At 55.3% G+C, this 26,822-nt stretch overlaps 1 protein-coding gene across 4 annotated transcripts in view; it reads right to left on the reverse strand.

The window, feature by feature from the left end:
• PDE5A (phosphodiesterase 5A) overlaps nucleotides 1–26,822 on the reverse strand; it is a 67,563-nt gene that overhangs the window by 15,015 nt on the left and 25,726 nt on the right. For 3 of the 4 annotated variants that reach the window (XM_037129932.2, XM_053658505.1, XM_037129933.2), the window contains exons 4-12: nucleotides 23,880–23,951; nucleotides 22,348–22,437; nucleotides 20,488–20,625; nucleotides 18,709–18,776; nucleotides 13,916–14,024; nucleotides 12,891–12,978; nucleotides 10,320–10,495; nucleotides 8,382–8,441; nucleotides 1,674–1,820 (exon numbers count right to left, since the gene is read on the reverse strand). In XM_037129932.2, coding sequence (XP_036985827.2) covers nucleotides 1,674–1,820; nucleotides 8,382–8,441; nucleotides 10,320–10,495; nucleotides 12,891–12,978; nucleotides 13,916–14,024; nucleotides 18,709–18,776; nucleotides 20,488–20,625; nucleotides 22,348–22,437; nucleotides 23,880–23,951 — 948 coding nt within the window. The remainder of the gene's footprint in view (nucleotides 1–1,673; nucleotides 1,821–8,381; nucleotides 8,442–10,319; nucleotides 10,496–12,890; nucleotides 12,979–13,915; nucleotides 14,025–18,708; nucleotides 18,777–20,487; nucleotides 20,626–22,347; nucleotides 22,438–23,879; nucleotides 23,952–26,822) is intronic. The other variant, XM_053658504.1, reaches the window with a different exon arrangement.

Below are 26,822 nucleotides of genomic sequence, written 5' to 3' on the forward strand. Positions count from 1 at the left end.
AGCCCTGCAAGAAGCCACCCACATGCCCCCCTCAGGTTCCGGCTGTTTGTCTTCGAAGGTGTTTGGGGAGGGACTCTGGGGCCAGACGGGGGTGTGAGGGAGACAGCATGCGTCCAGAGGGGAGCTCCCAGCCCTGATGCAAGAGTGGGTTCTCTGTGCCCTTTAAACTGTGCTTAAATATCCAGGCAGAGTCACTGCTCAGTTACCAAGAAGTAATTTTAAAAAGTAATATGTGCAGAATAAAACCCTGAGGTCCATAGGGGAAAAAATATAAAGGTGGAACAAAAGAAGGAGGGGCTGCAGAGGAACTCTCGGACGCTGGATGGAGGCCCCTCTGAGTGGTGCCTGGTCCTAGAGCCCCACAGGGCGGGGCCCGGGGTCTGGAGGAAGTGCCCAGGGGGGGGGAGGACGCAGCATCAGCAGTTCCTGCCGCGGGGCAGCCACAGACCTAGGTCGAAGCAGCGGGTTCCTTGTGATGACGGAAACCGCCTGTGGGGGATCTGCGCCTGCGCCGTGACGCCCGTCCCAGGGGACGCTGGCACGGGCCGTGCTAAAGAACTTGCATTTCGTGAATTAGCAGGCCCTGGAGCCTTTTAAGCTCCTGATAGGAAATCCGAGCAAGAGACGCTGCGGGCAGTTTTCAGCCTTTCCCATTTCCGGGCACACGCACACTGACACGCACACCAAGGAAGGTGCTGTCTTCCGCCGATCTGACAAAAAAATTGGCATCACTTTGATTCATTCACACTGGGCAGCCATTGTTGTGGTGGCTGTGGTCACCTTTTTATCTGACTGTCGCAGGGAAAAGAGGCCAGTGCCCCTGACTCAACAGCCAGGAATTGCGGTTTTACAAAATTTTGTAGCACATCAGTTGAAAATCGCTGGGCTAGACAGTCGACCGACCAGAAAAACTAACTTCAAAGGGGAACGAGTGGCCTTCTGTCTTCCAGACAGCGCCTTCCCTCTCCTGCGTTCCCTGGTGCCATCCCCCGCGCTCTCGGTCCTGCCACTCCCGCAGGCCGGTGACGTGGTCGTCGGCGCTGCGGTCGGTGTTAAGGCTCGCTCGGTTCTGGGCCCTCCCTGCTCGGGGGCATCGTGCCCTCTGCAGTCGGACCACGTCCCCTTCCTCTCAACTCCCTGCTGACAGCACTGTTCTCCGGGCGGAATGCGGGCCCCTCCGCGCAGCTCACAGGGTCTGTACGACCTGCCTCTCGCTGTCCCAGCCGGTGCTTCCCTGCCAGCCTCACCCCCGCACAGTGCCCCCCCCCCCGCCTTCCTGCCTTGCTTCCCCCCCCCTGTTGGCAACACTCACTCCTGGCCCTCCCCCCGGTGCTGGGTGCACATCTTCATGATGGGTGGTGATTTTCCTGTAACATTCTCCTGAATGCATCAGGTGACAGAGACCAACCGAGACTTACTGTCCGTGTTTCACACTGGCACCCCAGACCAGTTCTCTCATAGACACACATGCATGTTCACACAAACACACGTGTACACAACATGCCCGCACACATGACGGCACAAGACACATGCATATACACAAGGCACACAAGTACACGCCACATGTGCCCGTGACCTACTTACATGTGTGGCACATGGCACAGACCCCACACATGCACCCATGGTCACACATGACACAGGCACACGCCAGAAGGGCGTGGCTGCAGCCCCACCTCGTGCTTCATCTGGAAGCTCTGCACGAGGCCGAGGTCGGTGAACATCCGGATGGTGCACAGCGCCGTCTCCAGGTCGGACAGCTCGAAGTCGCTGAAGCCGAAGTCGGTGATTTTCAAGGTCTGGGCGGAGGGCACCACGGCAGCCTTGGGGGAGAGGGGCGACAATGAGGGAAGCTGCCGGCCAGCAGCCGGGCTCACAGCGCCCCCTGGTGTGCTCTGGGAGACAGCACGAGGGTTTGCCTTCCTCTCCAAGGCAACACACACCAGGAACCTTCTGCCCAGGAGGCAGGTGGGGAGAGCCCGTGGCTGCCCTGGGCTGAACCTAGAGCAGGACACAGGCCTGAGGCCTCAAACAGATCATTACTGCTGCCTCGTCACCCAGGACGGTCCCAGTGCCGGGGGCTGGGCGTCCGTGGGGAGCAGGACAGTGAGGACACAAGCATTTGGTGTTTTGTTCTCAGGCGGCCGTTTTTCGGGCACACAGAAGGTGCGAGAGCACAGGGGTTGCTCTCCTCCTCCTGGGGGACGAGCGGAGGCAGGCCCGCGCCCAGAACTACCCGGGGCACCTCCTTCAGGAGGCCCAGGATGGGTCTTGAGAAGCCAGTGTCGTTTCTTGGAGGGGAATCTGTTTTCTAACGGCCGTCCTTGGTGTCGATCTGTTCATCACTGAACTGCAGTCGATACCGGCAGCTTCGTCGGACACACCTGCTCTTTGCATCGGTGCCCCCTGTGCCTCCTGCTTCTCCCGTGAGGCACCTACTGTCTCAGGGATGAGCCCCTTGGCGGCGCAGCTGCCACCCACAGAGGGGCCTTCAGAGCCGGCCCCAGCCGGGAGCACCCGTTACAGTGCGCTAAGTTCGCTGTAAGGTAGGACTTTCCGCCTTTCTGTGAACTACCTGGGAGCTGCATAACAGGCAGGCTGTTATGGGACACATCTCCGTATCCACTGTGACTACGGGTGGGCGTTTCTGAAATGTGTTAATGTGAACACTTATCAAGTGAGTGGAAGGACTCAGTCTCAGTCCCTTCCCTTGGATGGAGTCCTCAGTTCTGGTGTTAAGCACCCGAACTCTCCTAGGAGGGCGAAGCCTGTAGGCTGGGCCGGGAACCACCGGCGGGCTTGGCGGGTGCCTTCCGATCTCTTCTGTTTGGTGCTGTTACTAAAAATCACCAAATTTGTGGTGTTGTCTAAGAATTGGGCGAGTTTACAAAACAATGGATTTCTGGTTTCTCCTGAAAAATCAGGCCACGCTGGGCCCCAGCTCCCACAAAGCGACACCCAGCGTCCTGGCCCACAGACGCGCAGAGCTGCAAGGAGTCTCTCGGGGACTTCCTGCGGGGCTGCGGGTGACAGTCGGCCCCTGCAGGGCCCCCGCCCTGGGCTGTCCACCCAACCAGCTCTTCAGCTGGATGGGCCGAGAGCCACCTGCTAAAAAGAGGCTTTAGCGGGGGGAGGGGGGGCGGTCAGTCATCTGAACCAGCTCTCCTCTCTTTGAGGCTTTTTCCTCGATTGCCCCCCGAATCCGTAGGTTTCCTGTGAACACTTGGGACGTCACTACTCCACTTTACCTCCTTCTATGGGAAGTAAAAGGTCAGATAACAAAATCTCACAGAGCGATCTGGAGCCCCCCTGCTCACCGGGACCTTCACCTCCCACTCAGACACCAGTGTGCACAAACTTTGCGTGAATCTTGCCCTCGACCCACTCCAGACGCAGGCTCCATTCCCCAGCCCGGCCATCACGGGAAAATGCCCACTGTATGAAGCCAGTCCTGCAGGCCAATGCACAGGCTGCAGTGGGGGGGCGGGTTTTCGGGTTTAGATAAAGGGCCTCCTTGTTTACAGCAGCCGGCCCACCAGAAGTGAGGAGGTGGGACGGCCACCCTTGAAGTCACAGCCGAGCACAGCCGTCCCCTCCCACGCACTGCGCTCCGCAGAGAACACGTGTTCTCTCCTTAGGGCATCAGTGTCCACCCAGCGGGAAGTCTTTCTTTCCCTCCACAAAGGATGTCCCCAGTGCGGCAGGGACAGAGGCCAGCGCGGCCGGGGCCTGTCCGCACCGGCGCCGGCGCCGGCTCCAACGCGGCTCTCCCGAGAGCCAGCACCTCTCCTTCTTCTACAGGCCCGGCCACGCCATAGCCCGCCCTTCCTGAGCTGACCTCAGGGGGCCGGCAAACATGTCCATCCAGAGCCCTGCGGTTGGGGACCGTGACTCACCACGAGAAAGTCACACGTCACTTAAAGTTGTCTGACCATCAGGAGGGATCCAATTTCTGTCTGCCTTGAACAGGCCTGGGGAGGTGACTGAGCGCCAGTGCACGAAACCAGAGTCTGCATCTCACTGATGGCAGGGAATGCCTCGCTTTGATGCCTCGCTTTCTCGTCCTAACCCCTTCCTCCCGCTCTAAAAAACCCAAAAAACCCCACAAAAACACAATAAAACATATTCTTGGGTGAGGATGAAAAGATAAAGAAAAAATGTGCACGGTTAGTTAACAAGGCTGGTAGTATTTCTCCTTCTCCATGAGAAGAGTGCGTCCACCTACGGAGAGAGAACCCTGCTTACGCAGAAGGAGTGGCCACCACGCTGCAGGGGACCCAGACCTCGTGGGGCGCGGAGTGAGCAAAACACACGGGGCAGGGTTAGTGCAGCTCCTTCAGGAACTGCAGCCTCGGGATTTAGGGTGTTTCCTTCTTTCTAACCTGGTGTCAGCGGGTTCCTTTAAATCTCAATAAGGAAGAGGCACAGCCTATAGAAAGTGGGATAACGAGTGTACAGTTTCTCAAAACCGTACAAAGAAGGCAAGTGCTGATGTCAAGATTAGGGTAAAAGACATATGCTCATCAGTAAAACTTGAGAGTAAATTTATGGCTGCGACCAGACACACAGAGCTGGCGACATCTCGTGAGCCCTGAGGAAGTTCCAGAACGGCGCCATGACAGTTTGAAGCTAAGATACCATTGGAGATAATCCACCTAGTAAAGTCGACACAAAACAGATCAGGTTTGCTGGTCCAGCGAGACCAGGAGAATCGGAAAGAGTCTGTTGAGCGTCACCTGTGTGAGCCAGACCCAGCCAAGGCCGGTCCCTGGGCACCTTTGAGGGCGAGAGCACCCGCGGGGGCCACGGGGAGTCCGGAGGGCCCGATGGACCCAGGGCGGGTCTCTCTCCAGCACTGTCCAAGGGACAGGGAGTCTGCGGATCGGAGGGTCAACTCTTCTTCATTATTATTTACTCAGCCTTCTCCACGAACAGTGTGGCGGTCAGTAGAGGTTTTCCCTACAAGCGGGGGCTAAGCAAGGGGCCGCGCTCACCTGGACAGAGGGACGCCTGCCTCTGCCCGCCCCACCCACGCCTGATACGGGGAGGGCAGGGCACCCTAGGAAACCCGCCGCCTGCGTGGTCAGCTTCTCCCTCTCCTGCTTGTCCGATACAACCCCTCTTACAGCAGCGCCTCAATTTGCTTTCAGACAAGATTAAAGAAGTCAAGGCAGAGGCTGTAGGGACGGCACCGAGTCAGCCGGACCCTGACAAAACAGAACACTAACAGCTTGTACGCGCTGCTCTTCTGACAAGAGAGGAAGGCAGGAGAGGCAAAGAGCCACTCAACGACATAGTTACCTGTAATAAAGAAACATTTATCACATTCTGATAACTTCCTAAGAGCCATAACCAGGTCAGCTGGGGCGCTTTATCTTTAATGACTTGTGACGAAGGACCATTAAAGCACACATGGCGAAGTGCTTAGCTCGAGGCCCTACTTGTGGGACACCCAATGCTAAGCCAAGAGATGACTAGATTTACAAGAGGAAACTCAGTAAACTCAAGGGGAAAAAATTAGGATTCTGAATTTCCTATCAACAAAATTGCTTTAACTAGAGAAATTTTCTGGGAACAGGCATAAATATTTAGAATACTTTTTAATTATCTTAAGAACCAATTTTTTAAAATAAAAGTTAAGAAAACATTTGATAGCTTTCCCTTTTATTTTAGGTTTTTAATTGGGATCAACAATCAGACACGGGACAAAGGCAGTGGTTTCGGTCACGGCCGACGGTACCGCTGTCTGGGCGGCTGGGCGGTCCCGGCGATTTTGTGAGTTGCAATCGGTTGCTGGATTGCAACCAATTTAAGTGAATTATTTGACCTACAAGCTATGTAACCCCAAATTTCTCAGTGCAGCTGCCAGAAATCTATTTTCCAAATGGGATAACAGATGGTTTTGAACAATAGGGCAATACAGCCATTTTCAGCTCTTCCAAAGTGTTTTTCCCTTGCTAAAATTACACACATAATTGAGAGAATAATTTTCAGAGTTTTCTGAAAGACTATGCTATTCTCAAAGTGAAAAGCAAAGTTTAATAGCCTGGTGATATTTTGGGGGGGCATTATCTTTAGAAAATACTCTGTATGCGGGTTTTTATTTATAGAAAACAGCACAAACTGGACATTGTTTCAGAATTTAGGAACCGCCCCCCCCAGCCCACAGCATGCACAGACACACCCTTCCACGCGGTGATTTCCCACTCACAGCGCGATTCAGTCCCAACGTTAGCACTCTGGGAGGGTCAGTCAAAGGGGCCAGTGAAGTGTGATGTGAAAGATACTTTAAACCTACCAGCCTTTGTAAGTAATTGGAAAAAATGCTAGTTTCTTCAAATACCACCCAGAACAAAACAAATACAGCCAATTCCAGATGAGGCTGAGCTCCAAAGGGGCCTCACTTTTGGGGGAAAAGCCATCTCAAGTTCCTCAGACTCCCCTCGGCAACGGGCTCAGCTTGCTGCTCGGTCCCTGAGGACACAAGTCCTCCCCTCCCTGCGTTTCCGGCCCCCCTGCCTCTGTGCTGGGAGACCTTGAGAAGGACAACCGAAAAGCCGTCAACCTCGAGTCCCGTTTCAGTGTGTGAAGGACACTGACGTACAGAGCGGTTGCAGATGAAACGTGCCCAGTTAACACACACAAAGGACCTCACGCGTGCCCCACGCACGCAGCTGGGCTCGCTATTACCCCGAACTCTCGTCCTGGCCCGAGGGGCGGACGGCCCTCCTTGCTGCTCAGGCCCCTTCCGGGCCCAGATCCCCGCCCGCCCTGCACTGCTGCTCCCCTGCCTTGGCCCGAGAGCATGTTGGCCGTTTTGCTTGTGAGCACAAAACAAAGGAGAAAAACTTCACATGTGTCAGCCATCACCCTTCATAGCTGCTCCTCCTCCTGTCTTACACAAAACTTGTTTTTTAAAAACAGCCCCTCGCCATTCCCTCCACTCCCTCGTCTCCTCCTCCCCTGTGCCCGGAGCTGCTTTCTCAACACCCCGTGTATCACCGAGTCCCACGGCCTCTTCTCAGTCCTCACGTTTGTCACCCTTCCTACCACTCGGGGGACCGCCCTCCTTTCAGAGCTGCTTCTGCTGTTGCCTTCTGCCGGGTCCCTCCTGCCCTGGTTTTTCTACCCCACCTCTCAGCTCTTCCTGGTCCTGCTCCTTCCGTCTTCACCTGCGTTCTGCCCTCCATCTTCCCCCCGCTCTGTGTGCGCTCCCAAACGCTCCCCTGCCGCGCCTTCACGACCATGGGATCCCCCCGACTTGAATCCCAGGACTGCCTCCCAGAGCACCCAGACCACCGCCTCCAGGTCTGAGTGCCAGCCCTCCCTGCTCCAGCCTGTCCCCCTGATCGCCAGTGTTTATCCGGTCGGCCCAGCAGCGCCTCACCCCCTCCATGTTCTACCCCAAGTCACGACCCTCCCCCGGTGGTCCCGCCCTAGTTGTCCAGGGCACCGCCATCCTCATCCGGTTCACCTTCCCTCCTCTCTGTCCCTGCACGTGGTGCTGTGGGGATGTGCGTGGGCCGGGGGGTGGGCCGTGCACGTGGGCTCCCGCTTCCTGCCACGGGCACCTTGAGAGTCACCGGCTCCTGTAGCTCGTGTGGCCCCACAGCTCACAGTTCACATGAGAAGACACGGGCTCCGCGAGCATGCGTGTGGCGGGCCACGGTGCTCTCCACGGCAACCACAATCACCAAAGCCTGGCCCCACCCATCGTCCAGTGCAGGACTCTCGTCCCATCTCACACGGACCTCAAACTAGAAGGCCCGCCACGACTGTCCAGTGTCAATGCCTCGGGTTTCCACGCTATCCACCCGGGCCGTCTGTGTCGAGAGCTGCCACTGGGGACAGGCCATTTCCACGTCTGCGCACTTCCCCCTCTCAGCCCACAGGTGAGGATGGAGGGAGAAGTCGGGGACTGGCCCAGCGGGAACCCCATTTCCAACTCCGCTCCGCCAGCCGTGTGGTCAGACGTTAAAACCACTCCTGGTTCTCAGTGAGACGGAGCAGGTTATCCTACACACCACACAATCTCACTGCCAGGACCCTGACCAGACAACCACCTGGCCCCATCTCTGCAGCAGCTGAAAACTAAATTTAATTTTGGCCTAACATCGATGTAAAGATTAGGACAATTATTAGGAAAAAACCTAGCACTGTCTAATGTATGACAAGTTAATGGAAGTCATTATCTTTGCATCATCGGGGACTGCAGCCCCGCAGGAAATGGGGGTCGATTAAATATGTTTATGAGTGTCCATCTGAATCTTTGACCCATTTGATCAAATTTCTCAGGGACCGTTGCTGGCGGAGGCAGGTACCGTGCGAAAGGCGCATCTGTGTGTGAATGAGTCAGCCGCTTCTGCGAAGGAAGCGGGCATTACCGCCAAGGACTGCAGCTCCCTGGTCTCCTCCTCGGCCGCCGAGGCGTGGTAGGACAGGACCTGCGGGAGAGATGGGCGCGGTGAGGGGCCGGCCTCCGCGGACCGGGGTTTCTGCTGAAACTCCGTGGAAGGAGGACTGGGCCCCTCAGACTGCCAGGCCTAGTGCGGTTTCCTGGGTTCCTGCTTTCTTCATTCAACAGAGAGAAAGTCCCAGGTTTCCATTCCATGGTTTGTTTCAGAAAACAAAGTTATAGTCCCCGCGTTCAAAGAAATCTGATATCATTGATAAAACAAACGCATTTATAAGCCACACTATTGGCTCAAACTTGGCAAAACGTTTAGTTTTGATTGTTTTTTCTTCCCTTAAAAAACACCGATATTAGTTGCTTGTGCTTGTTGTGTAGAGACTCAGGACAACCGCGCTCGCATAAGCTGGCGTCTCAGCGTTGCCGTTTGCGCGGCGAGCGAGCGCTCTGGAGGCAGCTCCCAGACGAGGCCTGCGCCAGCTGCACAGCTCCCGAAGAGAAACTGTAGGGTGGGACAGGAACGTCACCAGCCCGGGGACCCTTTCACACGCACAGGACTCCGAGAGAGCAGAGGCTCTGGCCCAGGGTCCGCCCACGGCCAGCTGAGCACACCCAGGCGCAGGGAGCTCCCACCCAGTGTTGGGGGACATGCAGACCCAGCTTCCCGCCCTCCTGCTCCAGAGCACACTCCCTCGCCCTCGCAGGCCAGAGAGCCGGGCTCACTGGCTCTCACGACTGCACAGGAGGATCACTGATCCCTGTTTCCAAAGTGACAAGCTCGAAGCGCAGGGATGGTGTTCCAGACGTAACCAGGGCAGTGGCCGGGGTTCCGACATGCGTCGTGCTGTCAAAACTCATGTCTGAAAGTTCCTCTTTGTCGGAGACGACACAGACTGACAAAACATCCCCCCAAGTTTCAGCATCACTGGTAAAAAGGTACCCTTCTCAGACGTTCGGAGCTCTCTGCACACACGTGAGTGTATCTGCCTTGTGTAAGCGTGTGCGTGTGTGCAGTATAGCTGGAACTGAGGCGCCCCCGGTTTACGACCGTATGTAACACAGCAAAACAGTGCCGTGCATTCCCTTTGGGAGTAAAGTGAGCCGTCGGGGTTGTTGGTGAGTCTCGGCACATCGCGCACACTCCCTGGCTCGTTAGGCTGGGTGTCTCTTCATTAAGGGTTTGAGGAAAAGCCGTGTCCCGCACACCGATTCCAGTTCTTGGCAACTAGATCTGAGCGGGCGGGCGCTCAAGTGCATTTCACACCGAGGGATGAACGACCGGGGCGCCTGCTCCTTTGAAGGCTGTTTCCCTAAGCGGGTGCACCTGGGAGGGGCTGCCCCACCGGGGTCCTGTGGGGGAGGGGCTGCCTGGGGCCAGTTCCCCGATGGTGGCTCCCTGCTCCCTGCAGGTGGCAATCGCTGGGGGTGCTTGGGGACAGCAAAGCCCAGGCTCCGCCCAGTCAGACTTCCGAGAGATGAGGAAGTAGCCAGTCTAGGAGTTTACACTGTGCCTCACTTGTGTGGGCTTTTCTTTCCTTTCCTTACTTCTAATTCCCTATGAGCACTTAGGGTTTCTGTCTTTGTGACCACAGCTCTTGGCAAGGTGGCATGGGGAAAGGCAGGCAGTGCCGTCTGTGTGTATGGATGACTCAGGTCAAGGACCACTTCCCACCGAAAAAGCAGAGGACGGGCGGGACACACTGGGTCCCGGGGCTGCGGTTTGGTCCTGTGACCGTTGACAGACATTCTGGGTCTGTTTCCCTAGCCGTTTGAATGGGGACGGAGAAACTTGGTCCTGTGGTTCCCTGGTCCTGGGAGGGTGCGTGACAGAAGAGACCCGCATGTTGTGAGGACAGCACAGTGACCTGGGTGTCCACTGAGGACACTGAGAAGTCCGCTCAGCTGCGCTCACCTCCAACGTGACCATCTGCTTGGCCATGGCTCTCTCCACGGCTTCGTACATCTGTGTGTTCTGGATGCCCAGGCCGCAGAAGATCACGAAAGCTTCCAGAAACTGTTCGTCGTTCCGGTTGAAAGGCTTGACCTTGCCCGTGTTCTCCTCCATCTTATTGACGAGTTGGCAAACCCCTGCAACGACCCGAGAGGGGAAGCCCGGGTTACCAGTGCCAGTCACAGTTTTTATCAACTCTGCCCCCTGCCCCCCAAAGACTGGCTTGTGCTTTTCTCCGAGGAATGCCCGGCATCCGAGGACAAGCAAACAAGTCTGCCCAGATACAGTGCAAGATAGAAAAGTAAATGGAATGTGTTTACACGAGAATTCGTTCCACACGGTCCCAAACGCGAGATGCCCGTGTCCAAATAACCCTAGAGCGCTACTTTCTTCCAAACTCGAGCGTGAGTTTTGGGTCACTTGAGTCCCCAAAGACAGTTTGTCCTTTGGAGACGAATTGGATTTTTGCGTCCTGGCCAAGAGAACGATTTCGATGTGCATTGGAATTTGGGCCTGCAGACTGCGTTTCCTTCCAGAGAAGCCAGAAGTTAAAAGCACAGTTTTTTCCAAGGCAGAGAATGCAGAAAACAGTTCACGTGGGCTCTCAGATTTCACGTGCGGTCCTCTGCAGCCAGGATAATCCCGTTTGCAGATGACTTTTAATGCTGCAAATACAAAGTAACCTTCACGCGGAGGTCAAAGCAGAGCAGGTCTCTGAGGAGAACCCTCGCCTCCTCCGTCCTGGCCCCTCTTCACGAGTCGAGCGTGTCACCCACATAAAAGGAAGGCGAGTGACTGGATGGATCCCCCTGAGCCCGCTGTTCTACGGGACTCGGAGCCTGCGGTCGGTCCGGGAGGACTCGGGGGCGCCTCCTCCCTCTGGGGAACCTGTGCTGTTCACGCCCTTCCCTCCTCTGTCCCTGAGTCAAGGACGACAGCCTCCACCAGCTGCACCCGAGGGGCGGGCCTGTCTGTGGCAGACGCTCCAGTATGCCAGTGACCTCACGATTTACCGTGGGTGGGGCCACCCCATCTTACAGATGAAGAAACTGAGTCTCAGAAAGGGGAAGTTGTTTGCTGTGCTTAGATGCCCAACTCACACCCTAGCTCGGCCTGGCCCCAAAGGCGATTTTTTTTTTAAGATTTTATTTATTTATCTTTAGAGGGGAAGGGAAGGAGAGAGGGAGAGAAATATCAATGTATGGTTGCCTCTTGTGAGTCCCCTGATGGGAACTGGCCTGCAACCCAGGCATGTGCCCTGACTGGGAATCGAACCGTGATCCTTTGCTTCACAGGCCCGTGCTCAATCCACTGAGCTGCACCAGCCAGGGCTTTTTTTTTTTTTTTTTTAAGATTTTATTTATTTACCGAAGGCGATTTTTGCCATAAGGTGCTGCTGGGTGCTCTTCCCCCCCGTGTCCGGCAGCTCTCCCTCTGCGCCCTGGCCTGTGCATGTCCCTGGGCCCGCCCACTCCCCAAGCTGCTGCTCCTGGAGCCCCACCCAGTGAGCCCCAGGGGCCTCTTCTCTCTGTGCCCCCCACGTCACCACTTGGGGCATCATGAGGGATTTTATTTGTCTCTCTTCTAGACTCTGGGTTCAGAGGTCTCATTTCTTCAGTCCCACTTCCTCAGCTGGCGGAAGGCCCGGCCTACGGCAGGGGCTCAGAGACCGCCCACCGAGCCGGCAGAGGAAGGCCAGGCTGCCGCTCCGGCGGCTTCCTTCCCGAGAAGACTGCGGTCTGTTCTCCCTCATTTCTCCCAGAGGGTTCCATGGTCCTGGAAGACGCGAGGCCGTCCGCCCGCCCCTGCATCGCCGGGGCGCACACGTCAGTTCTAACACTACGGGTGGTCTGCACGCTCAGGTTCGCTCCCCTGCGTGTGTCTGCGGGAGTTTTCCCGCCTTAGACACAGGGCGGCAGCCTCCCACCGCTTTGGGTCAGGCTGCAGCAGGGACATGGGTTTCGGAGGAGGAGGAGGAGGAGGAGGAGGGCGATGCCTGCGGACGCACACTCAGCGAGGTGTGCGCGTTCCCCTCCCCTCGCCAGCACTGTTCCTCTGCGAGCTCCGACCCAGGCCTGAGCTCCCAGGGGCCAGGGCCTCTCTCTGCCCAGGGTGCCGATTCACCCCAGGTGCCACCAACAGCAGACAGAGGGCTCACTAAGTGCTCTGGGTGGATGGATGATACACCCTGCAGTCTGAGCCACATGCTCGTGAAAGGAGGGTCAGAGACCGAGAGGCGGGGCTCCGAAACGGTGCCCACTGCAGACCTGACGTCCCTCTGTCTACCGACTCACGGCACATCCTCCTTCGGCACAAACTCCATTAAAACAGGATTAGAGTAGGTACAAAAATACGTCCTAGTCAGTACGACATTTCACACATGTCTGTGCCTACTTCAGAATTCTTTTGTCACTTCAATTTTTATCTTAGACACATTTTGTTCTTTAAGTGTGTACTTGGAAGAGACGTTTCTGGGAACACAGAGATTTTTTTCTTTAGTCAGGGGAGCATGGAGGTTAACAGAAGGCTTACCTATCACTTTATTCTTCTTCCCGTTTTTTATAGGCATACAAAGCAGACTTCTGATGCCCTGCTGGCCTGTGTTCCCCGTGTTTTCATTCTAAACAGAAACAAGAAACCAGTGAAAGTTACAAGAAGACTGATTTGCCCGTGAGATGCTATTACGTAAACCATGTGGGACACCTGAGACCAGCAACACAGGTCTCTCGTGCTAGTGCAGAGAATGTACCAACTACAACAGAGCCCACAAGACGCAACCTAAAGCAGTTAGTCTTCGTATTAGTAAGAGAATAAATGCCCCGTGTTTCTCTCTTTTCCATCTTAAATGGCCCCAGCAGCTCACAGCTGGGCTAGAACGCAGGCGCCCTGGGCGGGATGCGTCTCCGGTAACACAGTGAGAGGGCAGCGTCCAGAAGCCTCTGGCCCCAGGCCCTGCGGTTCCACACTGGCCCCTCTGCGGACAGACTGCTGCCGTTTCCAGTGCCCACCCGCCGATTTCTGAGACGCCCCGTAGACGTGAAATCACAGCAGGACAGCGGCCTCAATGGGCAACGCTCTCCTGAGAGACAATGAGAGAAAATGCCAGAATTCAAGGTTTCCAGTGCCTGACACACTCGTCTTTGTAGCTTTGCTGTCAAGGAAAACAGGCTTCCTTTCCCACAGAGCTGCTCCAGGGGCTGGATCTCCAGTAACAGGACTCCAGGCCACACGGAACTTCCTTTTTTAGTACAAACTCGAGAATCCTGGCAAGCCTGTCTCAGGAACGCCATTGAGTAGGTTGTAGATAAATGACCTCAAAACTGGTGTGTGTCATTCGTTAGTACGTGTTGAACCCTGACACGAGTGCACAGGAAAGGACTCGGGTGGCCAACCAGCTCCGACAGGTGCTCCTGGATTCCCCTTCGTCAGGTCGGGGACAGCACAGGCCACTCCTAAACCGTCCCTGCCGGCCAGCCCTGCAGCGGTGGGGTCGCCGCTGGCCCCCGTTTGAGGGGAAAGCCAGCTTCGAGCCCCAGGCCCAGCCCTGGGTCACTCACCGTCCAGGGGAACCGCCGGTCCGTGGTGACGTCCGCGATGTTGAGAACCTCCATGGTGTTCTTGACATACTGGGCGTACATGTAGTTGATCCTGCTTGCATCCCGCTCCCTGTGGAGACCACACGTGTGAGTCCTCTCTGGGCAGAGCGGGGTCAAGTACGTGAGAGACGAACCAGCTGTTCGTCCCAGGGCACAGTGGGCATCTTACTGGGAAAAGGCAGCTGCGCGTGTATTGGCTGATCTGCAGCCTTCGGCAGCTGCTACAACTGAGATGTTTTGAAAAAAACAAACACCCACATCTTTTCATGTATCTTATGACGGGTTTTCAAACGTCATAAGTAATCGACTTGCCACCATTAAAGGCACATTGATTTGGGCGCCGTTTCACGTAAAATCCGTATGGATTTTCTCCCGTGGCTTATTTTTCATCAGATTTCAGCGTGAGGAGGGTCGGGCCTGACCCACTTCCTCCGCTGTCCTCTCCTGCCCAACAGCTTCCACGTTTCACACGAGGGGAAAGTCAGACAGACCTGGGTGAATCTCATTAAGGACGCGCTCATCCCTTTTCTCCTCAGATGTTTTATGATACTTTTTAGATTAAAATTCTATCCTCTTCAAAAAATCCTCTTGAACTGAGGACATCCCCCCAGTTTCTTGCTCTGCGGGAGGGGCACAAAGAGCAGCGTGACGTCAGAGGCCCGCCGGGGTGGGAAAAACTGGGTAAAACACGCTTTTCATCAGGAAACCTCCTGTGTCCCGGGCGATGGGGATGAACTTGGCCGAGAGGGCCCCGTTACAGCATTTACTGCGGCGGAAGGACGCGCCCATCTTCACTGTAAAATGACTAACAGAGAAGTGGGGAAGTCCAATAGCGGGGTCACTTCAAAGTCAAGTACAAGCCTCAGAAAAACGTCCACTAGTTCCGAGTGCTCCAAGTCCCCACACGTCCCCTCACCACCGCCTCCCCCGCCGTCCCCTGCCTCTCGGACAGAGGCACTCGAGAACGCCCACGGCCCCACACAGACGCCCGAAGCCTGGCCTCCTTTCAGTCTTTCCTTCCCTTTCTCTGTGTTTTAGCTTAAGTGCAACTTGCTCAGACCGGGTGCTGACCACGTGTCTGGCGTGACGTGTGAGTGAGGGGAGCGGAGTCGAGCCCGGCCGGCCGCCCCCGGGCCCCACTGCGTACATGGTGTCTGGGTGGGATCCTGAGAATGGCCTGTGAGATGAGGGCAGGACTTCGGTCCAGAGAACAGACTGTAAAACTACAAGTCTTCCCCAGGCAGCGACGCTCTCAGGAAAGAAAGATAGGCTCCAGCGAAGACAAGAGAAGGGCAGGGGAAGGGGAGGTACCCTGGCCCCAAGCTTCTAAAAAGCGACGCCACTGCCGTTAGTGACTTTCCTTATTCTTCCTGTCGTCCTGCTGATGGTGGGCACTGGGTGAGACCCAAAGTAGCTAAGAAGCAGCTCGCCAGGAGAACAAAATCAGACTTCGAGGCCTTGACCCAGAGAAGCAGAAATACTGAAAGTACTCTGAAATCAACAGAAACCTAATTCTTTTTTTGAAATCCTCACCTAATATGTTTGTTGATGTTAGAGGGGGTTGGGGGGAGAGAGACACTGATCAGCCACCTCTGTGCACACTCGGACCAGGGTGGAACCCGTGTGTGACCTTCTGGGCTGGAGACGACGCTCCAAGCAATGGAGCCGCCCAGCCAGGGGTAAATTCTTTTTTTTAATTCCCTGACACTGTTCAGTTTTCCTACTGGTTACTCTAGTGAAAAGTGAGAACGTGGCCGATTAGGCTGTGGGGCGCCATTTTCCCTCCTACCCCAGGAGAAGTGCCCGCAGCCTCTCAGTTCCCGTGCTCGGTTGGTTAACACAGAGCAGCACCGTCAGCGGCAGGTGGGGCACCAGATGGTGCGGGGTGGGGCTGCCCCAGGCCCCGATGGTCCGGGTGAGGGCTGCGGTGGGGGAACATCACGATGGTCGGTGCAGCGCCCTGTCCGGGGCCCAGGCCACCGGCGTCCCTCCCTCACCTCCTTCCCCTCTGGGCCCCTGGCCGCAGGACAAAGACTGTGGGGCTCAGGCGTCCTGTGGCTGGGGGTTGCCGGTTGATTAAGTCCAAGTCAGCAGGACAGAACAGGAAATGTCGCGGTTTCTAAAAACCCTGGCTGAGGGGACCACGGGCATGTGTCTCTGCCCGTCCCTCACTGTCCTCCATGCCACCCTCAGAAACTCGGAGGGGGCAGCGGGAGCTGCATCCCCAACCCCACGAGGAGGGCCCACCCTGGACGTGCAGGGAGAGACCCCGAGGGGCCTGGGCCCACCTTGGGCTTCCCCAGGACGGAGCAACATGTCTGCACTTCTGCTTAGGCCCCTTCTGTGCCGGGATCTTAGAGTCACGGTGAGGCCCCGGGCTGACTAACGCGGCGTAACAGCGCCACACCGCGGGCGCGGGGGCACCGCGGGTGCGGGGGCAGAGGACAGTTTGCACCTGCTCAGAGCGGGTGGGGAGGTGGCGTCGGAGGCAGGTGTGAAAGGCCAGGTGAGGGGGCAGGATGGGAATGACGAGAGACAGGAGGAACGAAGGGGGCCGATAATTATGCGTCATGGGCACCCCAGGTATGTTTTAGTTTTGCACCTAACATTTCCAAACCGTCTCCAATATAACACTTGAATTCATAAAAGATAAGTGGGTTGGCTGGAAACATACCAAGTGAACCAAGCTTTCAAAATGACACGTGACTGCCTGCAAAGACAGCTTTCCTCGTGGCTGACATCTTCCTCTCACGGAGGAGTGTTTGGACTGAGAAAACGCTCGGGAGGGGCCTGGGTGCTGCAGTCACTGAGCAGTTTCAGAAGATAAAAAACTGCTGCTGATGTGTGAGTGGCAGCCCAGTCCTTCCTCAAATGCAGGGTTATTAAACACCATTCTGAAGCAAAGTTTTTGCAACATTCAGCCTTGTATCTAATTTTTATTTAAAAAAACTCACCTCACTATGAGACCTTATATCACATCGTTAGAATAACAGCTACATTTAAAATGTTTAGTGGACATACGGCACTAGTGTTTCAACAACTTGCATTACTACAGAATCAGTTAACGAATCGGTGAAAATGACCCCCGCAGATCAGTCCCACTCTTCTAGTTACCTTTTGTAAAAAATGTCTTTAACCTATGACAGTTTTGAAATGATTAGAAGCGTATGTGAAAAGATACCTCTATTTTGCTTACAGGAAGGGAATATGGTGTTCACCAGACACAAATTGAATATATAGTAAGAAATTAAATCTATAGAACGACATTGCTTTTTTGAAACGTGCACATTCACCAGTAGGGGTCACTCTTACACCAACTCACTGGGCTCCTTCCGCTGTGACCACAGGGAATTAGAGGACTTGCCTGAATTAATAATAAAATCCCAATGCAAATACATGAAATAGAATTACAGAGACATACTGCTGCACAAATATTCAAAGGAAAATGCAGATAATTCATAATTTTGTACATTTCATGTGCATTATCACACCAATGTCCTAAATTCACTAATATACATGTATGTTTATATTTGTACACGTATGGGAATTCATTGTTTATGCAAGCCGAAAAAAAAAACGTCAAATTATTACACGTCTTATCTGGAAGCTTTCTAAAATGTTCTTTATAAAAAGCAATGACAGTGCCGGGGCCTCATGAAATTGGAATAGTGTGGATTACTGCTTGTGCAGAGAGTGAGAAACTCCGTAGCTGAACTAGGCAGTGGAGCCTGGGACCCGGCGTGTGAGTGGGAGAGCCACCACTCCCCAGGACGTGGCCACGTCCCCGCACCCCCAAAGGGGACCGGTCGCACTCCACAGTGTCAGAGAACCAGAAAACACAGGGACACGAGAAGGGAACGAACTCCAGTCGAGACCAGCAGTGCCCAGAGGGAAATGAAGGTCAGCTGTCAGCTGTGACTGTGAAGCAGAAGCTCCGGGGCAGCAGAGCCTCTGGGCAGAGACCCGGGCTCACCTGCCTGCGCAGCTGCCCCACGCCCAGGCCGGCAGCCAGGGCCAAGGCCGGGGCACCCTCTGCCTCCGTCCCGGGAATCCCCATGCACCCGGAGCTACCTCCTGCCCCTCAGCTGCACCCCGGAGTTTTCTTAGTAGGAGAAAGGCCTTCTACTGGCATGTGTTGGTAAAATAATGGTGTAGAAATCGTGAGTTTTGATTTACACACAATCCCTACAAACCAAGGACTTGGCAGTGGCCGCGGTGCAGTTTTCCACCGCGATGGGGGACCTGGGAGGACAAGAGAGGAGAGAGCGGGCGAGAGAGAAAGCAGGGAGGGGGGACTCGAGGGCGGCGCTGCCACCTGTGGTGACCCGGGGTGGTCGTGCGAGGGCCGGAGGGAGGCAGGCGGTGCCCTCGGGCGTGCTGCCCGGCGGTCCGCTGTACGGGACCCGCAGAGGTGACGTGCCCTCCACTTGTCTCTCTCTCTTTTTTTTTTAAATCAAAAGCCTTTTCTTCTAACTTTGTGTGATGATTGTTTTGAAATACATGAAAAAGCTGGAGGTGCAATGGGTATCCTAGTCCTAGACTCAGCAACCTTTTATTAGTAATATTCACACGTCGCCACATTTGCTTCCCCGACACACGTATGTTTGATATTGAATCAGGTACATTCACCTAGTTGTCATGGACCGAACCATTTTAAAGTGTGGGGAACGGCAGCCTGCGCATTCGCGTCTCAAATGTAACGCCCGCACCGCGGCCAGTACCATGCGCCCCGGGAGGCAGCGGGGCCGACTTACCTGGCTCCTGCGCCGGCCGGCATCTCCAGCTCCTCACACTCCATGTGGAACACGCTGGAGAAGGCGTCCTGGGGAGAGAGAGGCGGCAGCAGCACTGAGAGGCGCGCCGGCCAGGGCGCCCCCGCGGCTGCGCACGGCCACGCACGGCCATGCACGGCCAGGGCAGGATGGGCACCTGCGCCTTGGGGCCAGTTGTTTCTCAGTCATTTTCAGAGGACACTGGACCCAGCGCTCACTCCTGACCCTGTGTGATTGAAGCCGTGGCCCCGTCCTTTCTGCTCTTCACTTGCAACTCGCTTACTTATTGTTGTTTTTGACCAGGTGTTAACCAATGTTAGCTTCGCAGCTTCTCTGTGTTTGTTCAAGGTCCTCCCGTTCTTGCTTTTATGTGTCTACTTATTGCCACTGTTAGATCCCAGGTGAGGAGCGTCTGTTTTAAAGGACGTGCCTTTCAGTAATATTTTATGAGATCATTACAAGAATCATGAGGAGTTTAGCAACATAGAAAAATACTTTGGGAGTTACATTAAAAAGCAGAGTAGCCCTGGCTGGTGTAGCTCAGTGGATTGAGTATGGGCCTACGAACAAAACAATCGTGGTTCGATTCCCAGTCAGGGCACATGCCTGGGTTGCAGGCCAGTTCCCAGCAGGGGACAGATGAGAGGCAACCACACACTGATATTTCTCTCCCTCTCTCCTTCCTTCCCCTCTAAAGATAAATAAATAAAATCTTTAAAAACAAAAGCAGAGGACACATTTGCGACGAGGCCACACTCACACCTGAATAAAGAATTGGAAGGAAACATAAATGAAACAATGATGTTAGTTTAAAAGTGGAGTGTTTTTTTTTCTCGTTTACATTTTGATTTTGGCTCACGTTGTTGACATACTTTTAGTCAATCAATAAATCACATCACTTAATTCCTTTTCTAAGCCCGGGCACTGAAGTCGTTCAAAGTGGGCCTTACTCCAAAGCACCGCTGAACCAGATCAGAGACACTCGACAGGGGGGAGTGGGAAGCACAGCTGGATGTTAATCAGAGCGACATGTAAGTCGTCTGCAAAAGGGGGCCTCACATACGACTTCCACAAATCAGACGCTGAAGAGCGGGTCCCGGGCGAACGCGATGGGTTGACGTACTGCGTTAATGAGTTCCGACCCGGACTTTAAAAGGGTCCAGATGATTACCACCTTGTAGTCATCTCGATATAAAGATCTCATAACTGGTTGAAACTACGCAGCAGGCTGTGTGGGAAATGACTTCCCACACGCATCTGCTGCTTCATGTTACAAATCGGGGGGTGGAACGCTACCGGTTAGAACACTGTCGCGGTCGGGGATGTACAGGCAGCTTGAAAAACACCGCCTGTACGCGGCCCTGCCCGCTGGTTTTCAGACAGGTTCCGCTAAAAGAAAATTGTATACCCCAGGATTCAGAATGGGGGTCCACCTGTCCCTCACAGCCGGGACCCCCCATTCCTGACCACAGAGTCCACACTGTACTACCCACGTGATTCTCCACCGAGGCTGCGGAGCCCTGGACCACGGCCACTCAAGACGCTCCCGTGGCGACTGCTTAGAGGAGGGACACTGAGGGGACCCTGCACCCCTGCTGCCACCAAATTCCACCAGGACAGCTCACACCGCCTGTCACTGGCTTTGCGTGAACAGCCAGGAGGGTCCGAGAGGGAGCTCAGGGGCTGGCGTGCGGTTGAAAAGTGGCGCTCTGAGGAACGTGTCTGCCTCCCTGCAAGTGAGAAGGCGTGTCCTGCACTCACGGGGCCGTCGGCGTCCACCATGAAGATGGTGCAGGTCTGCACCTGCATGAAGGAGATGATGGTGGCGGCCATCTTCTTCAGGATCACTTCCAAGGACTGCTGTTCTTCGAAGATCAGGCTGGCAAGGTCCAGCAGCACCTAGACCGGAAAGAGCCGGGAGCTTGCTGTTTAGTGACTGCTTGTGATCATTAAAGCAACGTAAGGACAGACATGGGCTATGTGGGGTTCGTACGCCTGTAACCTAACGAGTCAGGACCAGGTTCGCATTCAAGCATGTCCCCACCTCCGTCGCTGCCCCTAACACCTAACGGCGGTTCCCTGTCTGCTGTTACTACAGTGGGGACAGCGGTTCGATCGCAGACTCCGAGTCCAGACTCACCGGAGTTTAATCCTGACTTCCCTTCCCGCCAGGTCTGTGATCTAGGGCCCGACTCTTAAAACTGAGGGTAACGGCGGTACCGAAATCATAGTAATGTTGTAAGCACGAAACAAGGTAGCATTTACAAGGCACTAACAAACACAAGTTCATCTTATTGACACAAGTTCAAAAAAAAGAAAAAAATGGAGAGCAGGGGAGATGAACTGTCAAAGAAGAAATGAAAAAGAATCACCTAAAACTTAAGGACACAAGTCTCTAGATTGAGAGGGATGACCAGGTATCAGCATAATGAGTTTCAAACAAAAAAGTCATGTTGTGAGATTACGTTACCAAAGCAAAGATCAAAAAATAATCCAGAAGTTTACGGGCAAAATAAAAACTCAGAGAGAGGCAAGAATTGGCACAACATGGATACTAGTCAGAACATAAAGAAAGCTCTGCCTTTAAAATCTGAGAAGGTGATACTTTTTGAGAATTTTATACCCAGCCAAACTGGCGGTGGCACGGTGGACATTCTCATACACGTGAGGACTCCGAACGCCCGCCGCGCCACTGCCCTTCCCCAGGGAGTTCGCTGAGAACGGGCTGCAGTGAAACCAGGCGGAGAACCGAGGCGAGTTAGGGGTGCAGCGGAGAGCGGAGGTGCCCTCCTGAGGAGGCCGCGAAGGGGCTCTGCACTGACGCTGTGCGGAGGCCGTGGGGCGAAGACGTCTGCCTCGGAGGAGGAAAGATGGAGGAGGAGGAGGAGGAGGATTTGGAGATCTCCGAGGTAAGAGCTCAACCGAGTGCTTGAATAATGGAGAGTCTCGGGGACAGGAGTTAGTACGGGAGTAAACCAGAGCAAAGGGTTCAAGGATAAAAGCGAGGAGTTCAGCAACATTCAGAAAAACTAATATGAACAGCATTTACACAGCCATAGCACTTATAAAAACACCTTATTTGAAATTGCAACTTCAGAATTAACCTACACAAAAGGGGTAAGAACATTAAACATTGGCCGTAGACAATACGTGTGTTACCCACATGGGCAACCCAGGGGAAAAAGTCAGGGTGGGAAAGCAGCGGTTAGGAGCGGTGGTCTGAAGGAGAGACGGGGGCGCCGAGGTCCTCGTCTTGTGGAGAATAAAATCCAAAGATGATGTGTCTACTTGAGAGAGCGAGAACCGAAAGCCTTCTTTCCATCCCAGATGCAACCCATCCCACAGCTCAGCCCTGGGGCTTCACGGCTGTCAGGCGAGGCGGGGTCTGCAAGCCAAGCAAGCCTGCACCTGTTAAGCCAGCCGGCACCTTTGATCAGCGATAAAGCACAATTGGGAATGGGAATGACTGTTAGAAGAGACGGCCCAAGTATTTAGAAACTGAATCTGTGCTCTGTGGGTTTCAGTCACACACATACGCTGGACAAAAGTCAGACGCACACACTGGTAAAGGTCTGACAAAAATTCAGGATGAAATTCCGTGCTCCCGGGCATCAGACTTGCCTGGTTTCTCCTGTTCTCCAGCAGCGAAGTCTCGTAGAGCTGGGCGTTATGAAGGACAATCCCACAGAAGGCCAAGTAAGCAGCGAAGTCCTAGAAAACAGGCACCAGATAAGAACGGTCCGTGAGACTGTCTCCTTACATTACCTGAAGTGTAGAGGCGTCCGGAGGTTCTTAGAGCTGAAGTCAGTGTTAGAAAGCCAAACCTAGCTCTGCGGCACCCCCCGTGGATGACAAGTGTTCGCAGAGTCTCCTACGTCCGTCCACTAATGAACAAGGAGGAGGGAGGGGGATGAAGACTCGGGGCTCTTGACATCGTCTGAAACCGAGCCTGCCCTGTGCCCATTCGGTGTGATCCCCAAGTGACAGCGAGACTCGGGTCCGTGCTGAGAAGGCAGGAGTGACTTATAACTTATTCCCAGGGCAAATAAAGCTCTTGAGCTTGTAAAGTGGCAAACAGGAGCTGGACTGCGTTCTTGTTAACAGGCAGCTCTCACCCTCCCCACACCAGCTAAGGCGATGGGCTCACGGTGATGTTACTTGTTGATCAGAATTTGTCTTTATAGGACACATTTTAATCCACGGTCATGGATTTATTTTGCCAGGAGACTACAGCCTTGGGATGAGAATCTTTCAAGCGGGGCTCACGTTAATGGACCACAGACAGACAGCGGGACGCAAAGCCCATTGAGAGCTGTGCTTCCCACCAAGTACTCGCAGGGGTCACTCACAGAGAAGGAGCACGGGTGTCTGTTACACCCATTATGCAGAGGGGCCTGCTGTGCTCTCAGCGGCTCAGAGCCCCTGCTCTCTCGGGAGCCAGCCGCACACCCTCCAGCCCAAATCGAATCCCCACGCTGGTGCCCTGCAGTCTGTGGGCAAAGCTGAGAAGACATTCTGCAGTTGGCTTTGCCCGGAAGGCAGTTCCATTTGTCCCTGAACTGGAGCGCCAAGCCTGGAGCACTCACTGCTTTAGGGGCTTTCGCTGGAGGTCAAATTTCTTAATAGCAGTGATAAAAGGTACAGGAGCGAATTAAAGGCCCACCACACCCTGGGCACACACAGCCCTGGGGAGGCGTGGCCACATGGAGAGGGGGGCGGGGTTCTGCGGACTGGATGAGAGCACAGGTGGTCCACGGCCAGGGTGGCCCCGTGTCTGCCAAGGGAAAGGCAGCGGCGGCCGTTCCGAGCCGCTTTAAACCACAGTGAGTTTTGTGCTCAACAAGGTTCAGCCAAAGCCCAGCCCGGAGGTCTGTGCACTCTGAAGTAGGGGTGTGAGACTCGCCTTCACCGGGGCCCCATCAGCCTCGAGCCGGCCTTCAAAGGGCCGCATGCAATCTGAGGACTGTGTAAGTGTAACCGCTCCTTCACCAGGGGCAGGGAGCTCGGCGCTGCCGCCGCGTAGACACAAGGTGCCGGGCCACATAAAACAAGGTGGAGGCCGGATTCGGCCGAGGGCCTTGTGTTTGCCACCTGTGGGCTAAAGAGAACACATCTTCCTGGACAAACGTCACACTGGGACGCAAGTTTCGTACCTTCTCATCCTTTTCCGTGAATGTCCCGCCATTTCCCGACTTCTTGTTGATGGCCTGGGCCACGCCGACAACCTGGTGCGAGGAGAGAGAGGCGGTCATTGCGTTGAGCAAAGTTACTGGTACACATTCACTGGAGTGTGTGCAGAAGCAGTTCTGCCGGTGTTGGGGTGGCAGTGAGCTACGGAACCCGGACAAACCCGTCGGTAACTGAACGAGTCCTGCAGTGTTCACTGCGGTCTGGTTCCCTGGAAGAGTTTGGAAGTTTTCAACTTCTTGGGTCCCAGGCTGTACTTGATTCTGTGAGTTCACCTAGCACGGTGAAAGAAATCATTGGCAATCACAGTTCATGTGATTATCTTTTATGGTCTTTCAATAAAAAACACTAAGTTGTGATGGGCGGGTGCCAGCCGAGGACTCGGAAAGGCCTCGGGAGACAGGACCACTGGGAAGTCTGAGGTCTCGGAGGAGTGAGTGACCGCCATCACTGCCACGTGCTACTGACCGGCCGGGCACGGTGAGGCCAGAGAAAGGACCACAGCTGTTGCCCACAGGAGAGTGGGTTCTCTCCCAGGGCGGTTTCCACAGAGCGGTGAGGGTGGGGTTGGGACGGCTTTGGAGGAACAGCTGCCGGTGCGGAGGGAAAAGCCGATGAGCGGGGAAGGAGCCGGGAGGGAACAGGAGGGGGGGGCGTTCTTCTGATGGCTTTGTTTCCACGGAGCTAATAAGCCAGGCCGTCCGCTGGATGTGGGGGTGGGGAGGCGGCCTGGGCACTGGACAAGAGAGGGGAGAGTGCTAGGCAGTGAAACAACATGTCCAAAAAAGGAGCTAATTGTCTTGAGCCTTACGAACGGATCCTCTCTGCGGCATGTTTTATTTTAGGGACGACCACACTCTCCCCCATACGTTTATCTAAACAACCTGGGATGTGTTCCCGATTCTTCCTTCCGGTCCTCCTGTATCAGATCAATCCTCAGCCTCCCACGCGGAGAGGAGCAGACCCGCCCCTCTGGCCCCGGGGCTGCAGCTGGCTCTGTGTCTGCTCCAAATCGTGGGGAAAGCCTCCTCACTAGTGTCCCTGCACCGAGACACAGGCCATCCTCCACGCTCAAACACACGTGCAAGGTGCTGACTGTGCAGACCTCTCAGGTGTCGGCTCGTGGGGCTCTGGGTTCCATGGGAAGCAAAAGGAAGCTGTTGGTCCTTAACAGCGATCTTTAAGGGACGCCAGCTGTCCTTTAAACCCAGCCCCTCCAGTGCCCGGCAGGAACGGTTCTGTTGCCAGGGCCTCCCCTCCTTCAGTCTAAACTGCAGCAAGTGCTGGACGGGATCAGTGGCTCCGGATCCCGGGCGGGTGCAGGGAACACCAGGGCGGACAGACAGTGAGGTTACAGCCGTGGCACTTCCTGTGGAGGTTGAAGAGCAGAGGACTTCGGTCCCGTGCCAGCTGCACCTGCCCGCAGAGCAGCCTGTGTGACAGAACATTCTGGAAGCACGATAATGCCCCGGCCCTTTGCCACAGCCCAGGAAGCAGGCCCTGTCCTCTCTCCGCACTGCTCCTCCAAATCGCCACCTCCGCTGCCCCGGGACACAGGCCAGCCCGGCACCTTCCGTCAGCCCAGCGGTGCCGCCTCGGGTGGTCCAGGGGGTAGGTGAGCACACGAGGGGTGAGAAAGACGTCTTAAGTATTATTTTAATCAGCCAGCAGTGTCCTCCTCTATCATTGGGCCAGTTTTAAGGAAAGAGAATGAAGCCACAAAATACATTTAGTCCTTAGCAGTTTCAAGACGTCACCACAAACTCTCCGAGCCTCCCCTCTTCACAGGTGGGGCCTGACGCCCCTCCCCCGACTTGGGGCTACACCTGCCGCCTGGCCCTCAGGGAGCAGGGCGCCCGGAGGGGATGGCACACAGCTCTGGAGACTGGTCTGCACCCCCACCCTGCTGGCCTCTGCCTCGGGGTGGGGACTCTGTGGGGCGAGGCCCAGGCGAGGATGGACTGAGGCTGCCTTCCCAACGGCAGTGGAGGGAGCCCTTGGGGACAAGGGCCTCACCTTCCACTACTGCTGCTGGCCTGCGAGCAGGGGCCTGGGCGGAGCCGTGGACCCGCCCTGCCCCCGGGGTCCATTCATCGTCCCTGGGCTTCAGGGGCTTTGTCCTGTTTCGACAGATCACTAGCACGGTCCTCACAATCATCAAGTCATTTGTAATCACCAAAGAGACCCGGGTGCTAAGTCCAAGTCACTTTCCCCTTGTTTCACTGCTAGGGGGCGATGAAAACCAAGTGGGACGCAATGACTGTAGGGATCTTCCCCTCTCACTCCGTCACTGGATTTAACCCTGGAATGTGCATCTCCACTCGGTTGGAGGAGAAGCAGCTGCGGACGTTTAGCTGAGGATTTAATCGGAAGGAATAGAGCCCTTTATAAAGCCCTTTGACTCTCAGCTCTGAGTCGATGGACGTGGGCGTTTGCACATGTATCTGCTGAGAGCGGCGATTTAACTGTCTGAGACAAGGTCAGAATCACTCAGCACTCGAACTCCACCCCAGGGTCTGGTTATGCGCCTCCGGGTCCGATGTTACCCAAGAAACTGTTGGCACTTTGCCCGCACGGGCCCCAGACCACTATGGCCGCTATTCAGGGCCTGCGTGCGAGTCCTCCAAGTGCAGCGTGTAACTGATCGGTCACACTACAGACGTAATGCATCCAGCAAGGCTGCAGTGGTCGCCCTGCGGGGCCGAGCGAGACACGCACACGGTGTCCTCTGTCACCCGGCGCTCAGGCCACAGCCAGCGCCCCACCAGGCACCGCCGTGAGACGACCCGCCCTGGTCGTCACCATGAGATGACCCTTACTCACGCTGCGCCCTCTCCTGCTCCCGGGAGGCCACCTGCGGCCTCTGCGGCCTCAGCACAGGGGCTGCTGTTTCCTCCTTGTGAACACGC

The sequence above is a fragment of the Artibeus jamaicensis genome, unplaced genomic scaffold (assembly GCF_021234435.1).
Source record: "Artibeus jamaicensis isolate MK-2021 breed Jamaican fruit bat unplaced genomic scaffold, CSHL_Jam_final scaffold_537, whole genome shotgun sequence".
NCBI lineage: Eukaryota > Metazoa > Chordata > Mammalia > Chiroptera > Phyllostomidae > Artibeus > Artibeus jamaicensis.